This window comes from Ascaphus truei, chromosome 14 (genome assembly GCF_040206685.1).
Source record: "Ascaphus truei isolate aAscTru1 chromosome 14, aAscTru1.hap1, whole genome shotgun sequence".
Lineage (NCBI taxonomy): Eukaryota > Metazoa > Chordata > Amphibia > Anura > Ascaphidae > Ascaphus > Ascaphus truei.
The window spans coordinates 36,071,652-36,085,238 of record NC_134496.1 but is presented as its reverse complement, the minus strand read 5'-3'; the positions used below and the strand labels follow the sequence as shown (position 1 = coordinate 36,085,238).

At 44.1% G+C, this 13,587-nt stretch overlaps 1 protein-coding gene across 3 annotated transcripts in view; it reads left to right on the top strand.

Annotated features, from left to right (window-relative positions):
• LOC142465955 (clarin-1-like) overlaps positions 1–13,587 on the top strand; it is a 52,991-nt gene that overhangs the window by 5,071 nt on the left and 34,333 nt on the right. The window contains exons 2-3 of one of the 3 annotated variants that reach the window (XM_075570444.1): positions 7,430–7,609; positions 8,354–9,804. The exons of the other annotated variants lie outside the window; for them this stretch is intronic. Of the exons in view, the coding sequence (XP_075426559.1) occupies positions 7,430–7,609; positions 8,354–8,619 (446 nt within the window). The 3' untranslated portion in view covers positions 8,620–9,804. Of the gene's footprint in view, positions 1–7,429; positions 7,610–8,353; positions 9,805–13,587 lie in introns of those variants that run through there. 3 annotated transcript variants of the gene reach the window in all.

The window sequence follows — 13,587 nt, the reverse complement described above, 5'->3', positions numbered from 1 at the left end:
TTTTTTACTGCATTAAAGCATCACAGTAGGACTGCAAATTTCCCAATATGTCACATGTAAAAGTTTAATGATGTTGTAACTAAATGAAACGACAGTGGCAGATTGCCAATAAAATTCCATTGTGTGCGAAACAAATTAAGTAATACAATTTGCAGTGCTACTGCAGTGCTACACTGGAACACTGATTTGTCTACAGAGAGACAGAGTACTGTTTATGCCATGTGATCAGCACCATCCCTAAAAATAAACATGCTACAATATAAGGCATATAGAGTATGACTGCATGTTTATAGCTGGCTCAAACTGTTTCTATGAACGGAGGCCTAGAAACTACTTATGGGACTTTCCAAAATGTATAATGGAGCATTCCCAAAACCCACCATGAATCGTTCCCTAGCACCCTGCCAATAGGAAGATGCCTAAAGTTGGAAGGGACCTGACAAGCGGGATCCTCAATTGACCCTTCACCTTGGGGCCACAACAGCAACATTCCTTCCTGTATTTCACTCCTACCCACAGTAAATAAAAATACTCCTTATGAGCACATTCTGGGTAGTGACACACAAAACACAATTGTAGGTAAAAATGGTCACAGCATTGTATTAATAATTGTATACCCAAATTAATAGGACTTTGACAGCACCACGTATATGTAGAACCAACAAACTTGTACACCAGCCACCAGCCCTACCTGCTTGAAGGGTCAATCTAATTTCCATGACGAACATTCCATGAGTGGATGCCATCACGCCTGCCGTTCATCATAGAGTATTAGCGCTGCCTCTACCTCCATAAGAGGAGAGCACCAAACTCTGCCACTGAGCATTGGCTGTACCACCAACTCTATCAATCTACCGATGGGCTCGCTGGTTGCGAAGGACCTTGCAAGATGAATGCACTAAAGATCGTTTCGGTGTGGGAGAGAGAAAGCTCTCCCCTGTGGAACTGGTCTTCGGTGCATTTGTCCGGCAAGATCCTTCCACAATCAGCGAGCCCATCGAATCCCTTCACTGGGCTCTTCCCCCACCAAAGAAAAAGAATATCCTCCAATAACCCATAACTAGAGACAACCATACCCAAAGTCATAGTTTTAAGGCACTTGATTGCTCTTATAAATTTTGCAACCAGAGCAAGATATAATAGAGGCCCTAAAATAAGCTGAAGTGCTTTATTATTATTTATAATACTTTGTTCTCTAGCTTAATTGCGTATTTACATCTTCCAGGGTATTGCTCAGTTGTTTCAATAACTGCTCGTCGTAAAGCAAGCTTCAAACTCCACCAAAAATACAGGTATATTCCATTGAACACTGAAATAGTTATATCTGGCTGCTAAACTATCCTCTATATACCCCATGGACTGGATGATAAAAATGTTTCACTAACCAAACCTTTTTGCAAACTTGCAACATAACAATTGACACACATATTCCCAGCAAGCTCAAACCCCAACACAATATATATATATATATATATATATATATATATATATATATATATATATATATATATATATATATACACACATATATTCGACTGCAGTCGAAACCTTGAATATTTTTGCTGAAATAAACTTGTTATATTGAAGACCGAATGGTTGGACTTTACCTTCTACATGAGCACTCGTTACAACCAGCACCAGAGTACACCAGGTAGCTACATGATCTGCCGTAAGGGGAGAGGGGGGAGGACACAAGTGCTACAGCGGTCTACCTAAATACTGCATCTAAAACTTTGCTTGAGTACTTTCCACCCTAAACTGACGTTTCAAGGAGGTTCTTAGACACAGTTGGACATGATACCACAACATAAAATGGGTCTGACCACATTCATGCCACTGAAAAAAATAGCACTTCTGTTGCCATTAGCTTTACTTAAATGTACATAGGTTTTATCCCTCCCATGCACCCAGCTATTTATAATCTCACCAGGCAGCTGTTCAGGAAGTATAGAAATATATTCAAAAACCACAATTCTAACCTTACAAATTGCTATGCCCCCAACGCTGTAAATGCCGAAACTTGTGAGCTCAAAAGTCATATAAATAATTTAGATCCTTGCACGTCCATTAAAAACTCAAGCAAGCATGTCGCCATCACGGCTATAACTCCCTATTCACATAATATGCTATAATTAATGTCAGGCTTGTACATTATGAATATAGCATGTATATGATGTGCATCAGACCATAGTCCATCCTTAACATGTACCAAAATTACATCCAACTCCTGGCTCCACATACAGGAGCCAAATGCATCACCCATGTTTCTAAACCCCTACTTCCATTACAAAAACGACTCATAGAACCTGCTGGGAGACGGAAACCCATTGTCACTAAAATATACTGAAATCAAAGACTTAAACAAAAACTCTGAGATATGGTACAGGAAGCCAACGTCCCTGTATCATGAGCGCCTGCCACTGCTAAGGTGCTAACTGCAGTGCACTGGAAATTGTAACATTTTCCAGTGGTTTACATAATAAGAGAAGGATATTGGTTCCACCTGCTCAACCAGGTTGGTATCTCGGGTTATTAGTGATTAATACTAGCAAGACCAGAAGAAAGGTGTTTTTTCCCCACAGACGCAGGGAAACTGGAATACCCAGTTGCGTGCACTCTCTAAATAACTTAAAGGGGAGAATGAATCATATAAAAATGTAAATAGTGTGTGACTAGCACAGATATCAACTCAGTGTATTGCTGATAGTACATTTAAATGATTTCCCCCTAAATCAGCGGTGCGCTAACTGGGGGGTGCAAGATTTGCTAGGGGGGGCGCAGTGGTTACAAAAGCCCCGCGCCCTTCCCCAAGGCATTTAAATTAAATGCCGGGGGAGGCGTGAGGCCTCTGTAATGTCCCTTATCGGCTGCTAGCTGGGTCTTCGGTGACGCGTCGCCATGGCAACGCGGCGTCAAATTACGCCACGAGGTCATGTGCCGTGACGCGTCGCCATGACAATGCGCACCAAATGATGCCGCGGGGTCATGTCACATGACCCGCGACATAATTTGACGCCGGGTTCTAAGCCAGGGGGGACGCGAACGCTGGGGCTCCAAGGCAGGGGGGCGTACTCCAAAAACTTTGCGCACCCTCGCCCTAAATAAACAGTGACGGGAAGGGAAATCTGGTATAAAATAAAAACTGAACTTTATTTTTACAAACAAATAAAATATGAGGGTGAGTGAAATCACCAGACAATTGGTGATGGTAAAAACCACCAGAGAGTGATAGGCAAATTCTGACAATCATAGGTTTGTACTTGGAAAGTATAAACTATATGCAGACAATCCCTAGTGGGAGTCTGAATGCGGGTAGTCTGTATCTTGCCAGACTATGAGTCAGGCCTGCAGGTGGGTGGGAACTTGGAAGTTCTAAATGAGTCCAAATGATGCCGCGTTGCCATGGCGACGAGGAAAGGTAGGTGAAGTCCGCACCCCCCCCCAAAATAATCTCGCGCCCAACACATTGAGCACCCCTGCTGTATCTCTCTCTCTGTATCTCTCTCTCTGTATCTCTCTGTATCTCTCTCTCTCTGTATCTCTGTATCTCTCTCTCTGTATCTCTGTATCTCTGTATCTCTGTATCTCTCTCTCTCTCTGTATCTCTCTCTCTGTATCTCTGTATCTCTCTCTCTGTATCTCTCTCTCTCTGTATCTCTGTATCTCTCTCTCTCTCTCTCTCTCTCTCTCTGTATCTCTCTCTCTGTATCTCTCTGTATCTCTCTCTCTGTATCTCTATCTCTCTCTCTCTCTCTCTCTCTCTGTATCTCTCTCTCTGTATCTCTGTATCTCTCTCTCTGTATCTATCTCTGTATCTCTGTATCTCTCTCTCTCTCTCTGTATCTCTGTATCTCTCTCTCTCTCTGTGTATCTCTGTATCTCTCTCTCTCTGTATCTCTATCTCTCTCTCTCTCTCTCTCTCTCTCTCTGTATCTCTGTATCTCTGTATCTCTCTCTCTGTATCTCTCTCTCTCTCTCTCTCTCTCTGTATCTCTGTATCTCTCTCTCTCTCTCTCTCTCTGTATCTGTATCTCTCTCTGTATCTCTGTATCTCTGTATCTCTGTATCTCTCTCTCTCTCTCTCTCTCTCTCTCTCTCTGTATCTCTGTATCTCTCTCTCTCTCTCTCTCTCTGTATCTCTCTGTATCTCTGTATCTCTCTCTCTGTATCTCTGTATCTCTCTCTCTGTATCTCTCTCTGTATCTGTATCTCTGTATCTCTGTATCTCTGTATCTCTCTCTCTCTGTATCTCTCTCTCTCTCTCTCTCTGTATCTCTCTCTCTCTCTCTCTGTGTATCTCTCTCTCTCTCTCTCTGTATCTCTGTATCTCTGTAAGTCTGTATCTCTCTCTCTGTATCTGTCTCTCTGTATCTCTGTATCTCTCTCTCTCTCTGTGTATCTGTATTTCTCTCTCTCTGTATCTCTCTCTCTCCGCACTTACCAACAAAGAGACACACATACACACACACTTACCAACACACACGGAACCGGGAGATCTAGAGAGGAGTAGCTATGCTGTGCTCTGCAGCGCCACCTGCTGCCCAGAAGTGTTTAAGCAGCCAGACAGCCCTGCTCTCCTCCCTCCTACCGGCTACAGCTGTTCTGTGATTAGCTCAGCTCGGAGGGGGAGAGAGAACGGTGGGAGGGGGGGGGGAGAGAATGGGAGAGGGGGAGGGAGAGAATGGGAGAGGAGGGGAGAGAATGGGAGAGGGGGGAGAGAATGGGAGAGGGGGGGGAGAGAATGGGAGAGGGGGGGAGAGAATGGGAGAGGGGGGAATAAAGAATGGGAGAGGGGGGGAATAAAGAATGGGAGAGGGGGGGAATAAAGAATGGGAGAGGGGGGGAATAAAGAATGGGAGAGGGGGGGAATAAAGAATGGGAGAGGGGGGGAATAAAGAATGGGAGAGGGGGGGGATAAAAAATGGGAGAGGGGGGGATAAAGAATGGGAGAGGGGGGGATAAAGAATGGGAGGGGGGGGAATAAAGAATGGGAGAAGGGGGGGGGAATAAAGAATGGGAGGGAGGGAGGGAGGGAGGGGGGGAGAGAATGGGAGGGAGGGAGGGAGGGAGGGGGGGAGAGAATGGAGGGAGGGGGGAGAGAATGGAGGGAGGGGGGGAGAGAATGGAGGGAGGGAGGGAGGGAGAGGAGAGAATGGAGGGGGGAGGGGAGGGAGGGGAGGGGGAAGGGGGGGAGAGAATGGAGGAAGGGGGGGAGAGAATGGGGAGAGGGAGGAGAGATAATGGGAAGGGGGGAGAGAATGGAGGAAAGGGGGGAGAAAATGGGGAGAGGGAGGAGAGATAATGGGGAGGGGGAGGACAGAGAATGGGGGAGAGGGAGGACAGAGAATGGGGGAGGGGTAGGACAGAGAATGGGGGAGGGGGAGGACAGAGAATGTGGGGGGGGGAGGACAGAGAATGGGGGAGGGGGAGGACGGAGAATGGGGGGGGAGGATGGAGAATGGGGGAGGACGGAGAATGGGGGGGGAGAATGGAGGGAGTTTGTTATGATAGGAAACTGAAATAAATCAATTATACATCATGGACGCTATTAGACAAATACCATTATAATATTTCTTTTTTAGTGATGTAATGCTTCTACTTTTGAAAATCCTCAATTTAGGAGTCCTCAATGTATTACTTAATCTATATCAGGATAACTGTGGTTGAATGTATTTGTTTTGATATCATAATAAAAATGTATTCTTAGATAGCATTATTAAATTAGTGTGCATAAAAAAATTACAGGCATAATCATTCTCTATGACTAAGAGCAGTGTTTTTCAACAGGGGTTCATAGGAACCCTTGGGTTCCCCGGGCATCCCTAAAGGGGTTCCCTGCAATTTTCAGGTCTTTTGACAATTGTACCAAATACAGAAGAATTTACAATGCATCTGATCTCAGACGCGCTATTAGAGAGGGTTGGGGTTCCTTACAATGCATCTGATCTCAGACGCGCTATTAGAGAGGGTTGGGGTTCCTTACAATGCATCTGATCTCAGACGCGCTATTAGAGAGGGTTGGGGTCTCTTACAATGTATCTGATCTCAGACGCGCTATTAGAGAGGGTTGGGGTTCCTTACAATGCATCTGATCTCAGACGCGCTATTAGAGAGGGTTGGGGTTCCTTACAATGCATCTGATCTCAGACGCGCTATTAGAGAGGGTCGGGGTCTCTTATAATGTATCTGATCTCAGACGCGCTATTAGAGAGGGTTGGGGTTCCTTACAATGCATCTGATCTCAGACGCGCTATTAGAGAGGGTTGGGGTTCCTTACAATGCATCTGATCTCAGACGCGCTATTAGAGAGGGTTGGGGTTCCTCAGAATTTCACATAGAGTTCCATCACCATACAAAGGTTGGAAACCATTGTCTTAGAGAATTTACAATCTAACTTTGATGCTTCACTGACAGGAAAATAAAAACGACTTTCCATGGTCATTACTTAAGGAAGGGACATTATGACCTGAATCTCTCAGGCCATTGCTTGAGCCAATAGATGACTCCTCTCTCCTAACTTTGGGTGTTGATTGTACACTCACAGTGATGACCACACCCATTGCTAAGAGCAAGCTATATTTTAAGGATGGAATTCAGATAACCGCTTATTATAAAATAAAAATTGTATAACTAGAACCAGCAGGGTCTGCCCTCTTTCTGTGAAATGGAAAAAAAATGACCAGTTATCTGAATGATTCCTACTATAACTTGAGAAAAATCTGGAATATTGCTGCTTTATAGCGGGATCCCAGGTCTCTGGAAGATACCTCCTATTCTTCTCTGCGTCTCATTCTTCCAAGACAGGGGAGCCTTGTTACCCTCATCTGTACGACCTTCTCCTTTAATGAAGGTACTTGAATATTGAGATGTCCAAGTCTTTACAGGTATTGAACTTTTATACTGTGTTAATGAGCCTTAAAAATGTACGAGATATAAATCTGTCAGCGGTAATCCGAGGTTGCTTAACACCAGTCACCCCCTCCCCAACAGATCAGGTTTTCAGGATATCCCAGCTTCAGCACAGGTGGCTCAATCAGTCCCTACTTCAGCATAGCTGGCTCAGTCTTCGACTAAACTTCTGATTGAGCCACCTGTGCTGAAGCTGGAATATCCTAAACACCTGACCAGTTGCTGGGACATGAAGACTTGAGTTGAGCACCCCTGATGTAACTTGTCCCGACTGCATGCCCTTCCACTCTGCTTATTCTGTACCCCTATCCCCTTACCTGAGTTATTGTTGGACTTTGGACTCTAAGACCCCCCTCCCCTCCCAAATAAAAAGACTGCATAAAAAGATGACTGTACAAATGTACAAGCATGAACCAGCAAGTAATGGGTTTTAATGACTTATTAATAAGCACAAAAGACGCTATGTGGACATTGCATAATTGTCATGTTTTTAATTATTTATTATTATTATTTTTTTAAGTTTTTCCGGACTTGCTGAATGTCATCCCTGCAAGTATCCATGTCAGTGTTATCATCTTCTCTGCAGCACTAATTGTGTTTGCCCTGGTCGAGACTGGCTTCTTCATGTTCAATGCATTTGGTAATCCATATGAAACACTACATGGTCCAGTAGGACTGTACTTCTGGAGCTTCATTTCATGTATGTATTCTGCTGTGAACTCTCCATTTATTTGAACTAGGGCTCCACTTTGTATTATGAATGCCCACATCCCAAACTAGCCAGTTTAAAGTGAGACCACACTAAAAAAAACTGCCCATAGCGACAACCAAATGATGCGTTGAATGCCAGATCAGTCTGTTACAGTTTCTGTAATTCACACAGGCTGACTTTGGTTAACACCACTGAGATCGCTCTACTATCAGACATATACAATACTACAGCAGAGATCAAGGGTAATGTCAAATAAAAAAGTTGGATTGCTATAAATCAGGGGTGGCCAACTCCCATCCTCAAGGGCCACCAACAGGCCAGGTATTAGGGAAATCCCTGCTTCAGCATAGGTGGCTCAATCAACAACTGAGCCACTCATTGAGCCACCAGTGCTGAAGCAGGGATATCCCTAATACCTGACCTGTTGGTGGCCCTTGAGGATGGCAGTTGGCCACCAAAGCTATATTCTCTAAATTCAGTTTACTTAACACATTCCATGATGGCCCATCTGGCATTGAAAAGGTTAAACCAGTAGTGCCAACATCCCAACCAACTTTTACATTCCTTTTGGGAGCCAAATGTTAATGCTGCCCTGCCCTCACCAAGTGCCATTACCCCCAATATTATACATAGGGGTTTTGGGGCACCATTTAATTTGACCAAGGGCAGATGAGGCACTTGTACTTTGCTTTACTTGACTTGCTGATTTAAAAGACTCTCCCTTTTTTTTAGGTTCCTGTGGCTGCCTGGCTTTAGTCCTTTTCGCTTCCGAAGTCAAGATCCACCACCTGTCAGAGAAAATTGCTAATTATAAAGAAGGTGGTTTCATATTTAAAACCCAGAGTGAACAGTTTGAGAACTCCTTTTGGATTGTCCTGGCTTGCACGCTTGTCCACTGTTCCAACTTCTTTCTGATTCGACTGGCGGGTTTCGATTTTCCTTTTTCAAAATCTAAAGCTTTGGATCCAAGCTCAGGAACAATTGATCTCATGTATTAAGGACACTGAGCCGTAGAACACGAGCAGCTGTATTTAACCATATGAGTTCATATGACAATGTATTTATTCCCTATGTCAGGGGTGCTCCACTCCAGTTCTCAAGCCCGCCCCCCCATACCCCCAACAGGTCCGGTTTTCAGGATATCCCTGCTTTAGCACAGGTGGCACAATCAGAGGCTAAGCCTCTGATTGAGCTACCTGTGCTGAAGCAGGGACAGATTGAACCACCTGTGCTAAAGCAGGGATATCCTGAAAACCTGACCTGTTTGGGGGGTCTTGAGGAGTTAAGCACTCCTGCCCTATGTTGTAACACACTGGCACTTTGGTGCACAGCACCCTTTTCATCACCAAAGGTGTTGGCCCCACAGAGTGGACATGCAGGCAGTGAAAATGATGCAGCAATAGTATCTAGTTTGGGGAAATGAAAGTACTTTAGCATCTTTTGTCCATGTTATTTAGGTGCACAAGAGATGTTTCCACCATTGCTACCGTTGATGGGAGCAGCAGTAGAGCAACAAAACATTCTCGTATGGTCCAAGAATTGGGATTTATTTATCTCTGCGGATGCAAATAGGGGTGCCAGGTGGCTTCTCCAAAAATACTAGACACGATGGGGAAAAGAGCGAATCGCTTGAGACACACACACACCTCTCACTTCTCCATGCTGTTTCCTCCTCTCCTTGGCCCCAGGATCCTGACACCTCATGATTGGCTGCTGCTGGGTAATGCAGCCAATCAGGATGGAGGAAGCTACCCAGACCCCTAGTAACAGCCCTTCTCTCTCCCTGCTCATGGAAATCCCACGGCCCCCCAAGCCAGTCAGGTCACTATGTCCAGAGAGGTAATACCGAACACATACATGTCCAGTATTACGTCTCATTTTTTACTGGACAGTGTCCAAATACAGGACAGTCCAGTTCAATGCTGGACACTTGGCAACCCTAGACCCCTCCCTATTAAGGAAAGCAGGAGGCCATGCCTATTTTGTGCTAAACTTCAAACTCATGTGGATGCCAATTATAGGTTTTAATTCACTAACGTGTTAAAAGGTTCAGCATCCTGCAACCCCCTTGTGGTAACTAGAGTCTCCAGAAAAATACACTTTTAAAAAAAAATATATATATATATAATAATAATCAAAAATGCTCGACAACAAGTTTACAAATGTATATTTTAAAATGTACAGGTAATGACTACTGGCCAACAGAGGTGGTGGAGGCTAAATCAGTAAGAGAATTTAAAACAATGTTTGGGATAGACATAAGCCAAAGCTCAAGCAGATTTTACAGCACATAGGAACCTGGACAGACTCGGGCGGAAGGGTGGTGGGGGGGCAGGCGATCATTATCTTATCAGGACTGGTGTTGGCCACCCCTGTTGTAAAGTATTTGAATATACAAAATGACACCACTGACAAACTCTGCTAAGTAGAGAAATAATAATGGAACTTTGACGAAAGCTAATGTTTTATTTAAAGATGTTTATAATTTAGTAAGGCCCCGATCCACAAAGCTCCATTAAGTCACCTAACGTGGCATTAATTAACCTAATGCAAAATCACACACTAACAGTGTGTCTTCAAGGGACAATAACATAACATTAAGCCATGTTTTCTCTCAGAAAGAGTATTGCATCAACTATAACAGATGTCCCTGATAATGACATGTGAATGATTTTCATATGAGGCATTATCATAACATCCAATACAAATGCCTGTTAAGTTAATTAAGTTAACCTACACTTGGCGTTACTCCTATCCAGACGCAGAAATAAGACTTTGACAGTGTCTAGATGGGTGTAACGCCCAGTGGCAGATGAAGGGCCCCTAGGCACCAAGATCTTGGGGTCCTTTTCGCAAACCTCCACCTGCAGCATCATGGCAACGCATCACCATGTGACGTTGGGTCACCATGACAACACGACGCTGCAGGAGGAGGGCTGCTCCGGAGAAGGTAAAGGACATCCCTCTCTCTCTTACACCCCACCCTCACACACACACAAACCCACACACCTTACCTTACCTGGGGTGAGGTTCAGTGACTCTGCAGCTCCTCCTCTGATCGACGAAAGTTGGATCACGGCACCGACAGGAGGAGGAAGAGTATAGACAGTGACCACCGGGCTGTGCATGGCAGCACCGGTCCACCAAAACCTACAGGTGTCCCTAGGCACGTGCCTTGTGTGCCTCGTGGGTAATCAGGCCCTGGTAACGCCACATTTAGACATGATTTAAATAACATTATTTTGTTGAATTATTTCAATCTCCTCTTTCTCTCCAATTAAGCAAAAGCCCTAATTCAGGGTGTGGACAGGAGTAGCGCTAAAAGTGGCATAACGTGACAATACTGGAAGACGATGCAACACTATGCTTCAATAATGTGATGCTAAGCCTATGCAAATGAGAAGTAGCTCGTGTTATGTTTAGGAAACGTTGCGTTATGAGCCCTGATAGGAGCTTTGTGGATTTAGCCTTGAGTATTTCATATGATAGATCGACCACACGATTAAGGTCATGCAGAGCTAATAGATAATATATTTATTGCAGAACAAGAACCGTCTGCCTGACCTTTCGAGTCCCAGTTAAATAGAAATACACCTCAGTTTGCATTTCATTTGCCCATTAATACTCACAATTTGAGCTATAAATGTGTTGAGCTGTCAGAAGGAAATGCAAACATTGTATTCAAATAGCTACAGTACTTGGAACAACATTGGGGGCTTTGTATCAAGTAGAAGGCATTAACACCATCTAGTGTCCGACTCAGTACTTTGTTGTATGTACAGTATGTCAAACGTAAGGAACTTTAGGTTTGATACATTTGATGCTTGTTTTGTATGTATACAAAGTTAAGAAGTGAGGCTTTTCTACCGCTAGAAATACACTAAAACAGATGGAGAAGAATTAGTTTAGTTCGAGTACAGACCTATAGTAGCAAGACTTAGGCTGCACTTATAGTGCCGGCGGCGCGACGGTGACGTCAAGCAACGGTCCCTGGAAAAATCAAATTGAGATGACTTCCAGCGATCGCGACCAAGCGGGCGCGCTGCGCTTACTATAATCACACGCGACGGCGGAAATGCACTTGTTTTGACGTGGCGTTGCTGTCCCCGGCATATAAGCGCAGCCTTACGGTTTGTCTTGCCGATCGCGGCACAGATATTTAAAGCTGCACTGGAAGTCTGATCTGCAAACATGGACTCTCCCCCTCCCCCCCCCCCCCCCAGCTGGGGGGAGGAACTTCTTTTCTTTTTTTAAGGAATGCTCTTTTAATTTCAACTTTCAAAACTAAAATCAATTCTAATTCTAATTCAAAATGAAAAGAAATCTGTTCAAATAATTGATCTGGCATAAATATTTATCTCCCTGATATATTTTAATATGGAAAAAAAAGAAACAAATATTTGATACATTGTATTATATTTTATGAACTCTAATATGTTAAGAATAGGGCGGGAATTAGAAGTTTAGGTGATGTGGAAAACATGTATGTATGTACAGTATGTATAAATAAAGGTTACTGATCAGAAAGAGAATTTAGGTATTTTAATGTGCCAAAACATTATATTGACAGATCAAGTATACATGTTTTAATAATGGTGAATAATAACAAATAAAATAAAGAAAGAAAGAAAAGCCTGTGCCATTATTTTTCTAGAAGGTCTTTGGGCCTCATGCAGAGAGCAGCGCTATTTCAAATCTCGCCATTTTTTGGGGAAATTCGCGCAGAAAACTGCCAAAAATGGCGAGTTACGGAAAACGCGCCATTTTTTTTTCTTTTTCAAAATCTCGCCGCGCGGCTGGCGAGAACCTACATCTCGCCAGTTTTAAAAATATCCTAATTCAGAGAGCCGCGAACGGCATCTAGCGGCTGTTCGCGCCAAGAAAATGGCGCGATTTGCTACTATTTGCCTCGCCAAGAAAAGTTGGCAAGTACATGGAGCTCGCCGCCTATAGGAAAGGGGGAAAAAAATGCGCGATTTTTTTTTAACACATTTCTGCAGCACGCATCTCTCCAATTCTAACTCGCCACACGCATTAATGCCAAACATTGCAGAATTCGCACATTTCTGCATATGGAGAATAAAACTCTCCAAAAAAGCTACTTTTTATTAAACTCTCCAATTTTTAAATTCGCTGCTCTCTGCATGAGGCCCTTTATCTTTTTTAACAAATAAATATATTTGAATGCATTTGCTGGATAAACGTACTCCTATTTTAGTGAGTTCCTTCTCCACACTAAATGTCTAAAAAGAAAAAAGTTTCATGATGTAATGCAGGGGGGCTCAACTCCAGTCCTCAAGCCCCATCAACAGGTCAGGTTTTCAGGATAACGCAGCTTCAGCACAGGTGGCTCAGTAGAAGACTGATAAAAGGCCCATGAAATGTTATTGCTTGTTCCTGTTGCCCTGAGCAATAAATCTCCATTGAATTTCTCACAAGGAGTTGTAAACGGTGATCTACTTTCTACGGGATGACTGTCACTTGTCACCATGTAAGTCTCCACTGTACCCTGCACATGAACACCGGTAGGGTTGCCAGGTGTGCTCAAGACACACACACACCCCTTGAATCTCTCTCCGCTCCATGCTGTTTCCACCTCTCCTTGGTCCCACCCCCAGGCTCCTGACACCTTCTCTTGATTGGCTGGTGCTGGGTAATGCAGAAAATCAGGATGGAGGAAGCTGCCCAGCCCCTTAGGAACAGCCCTGCTCGGGGAAATCCTGCAGCCCCCTAGGCTGGTCAGGTCACTATGCCCAGAGAGGTTATACAGGACACATACATGTCCAGTGTTAACCCTCATTTTGTTACCGGTCCAAATACAGGACATACCCCAGTGATCCTGATCATACCCCAGTGATCCTGCTGGTATGGAATTGAGCCATTCACTGGTTGGGTGTGGGACAGCCCAGGCCTGCCACAGGCATAGTGTGTATGGTATAAAAGGAAACAATGTAACAGTTGAGGTG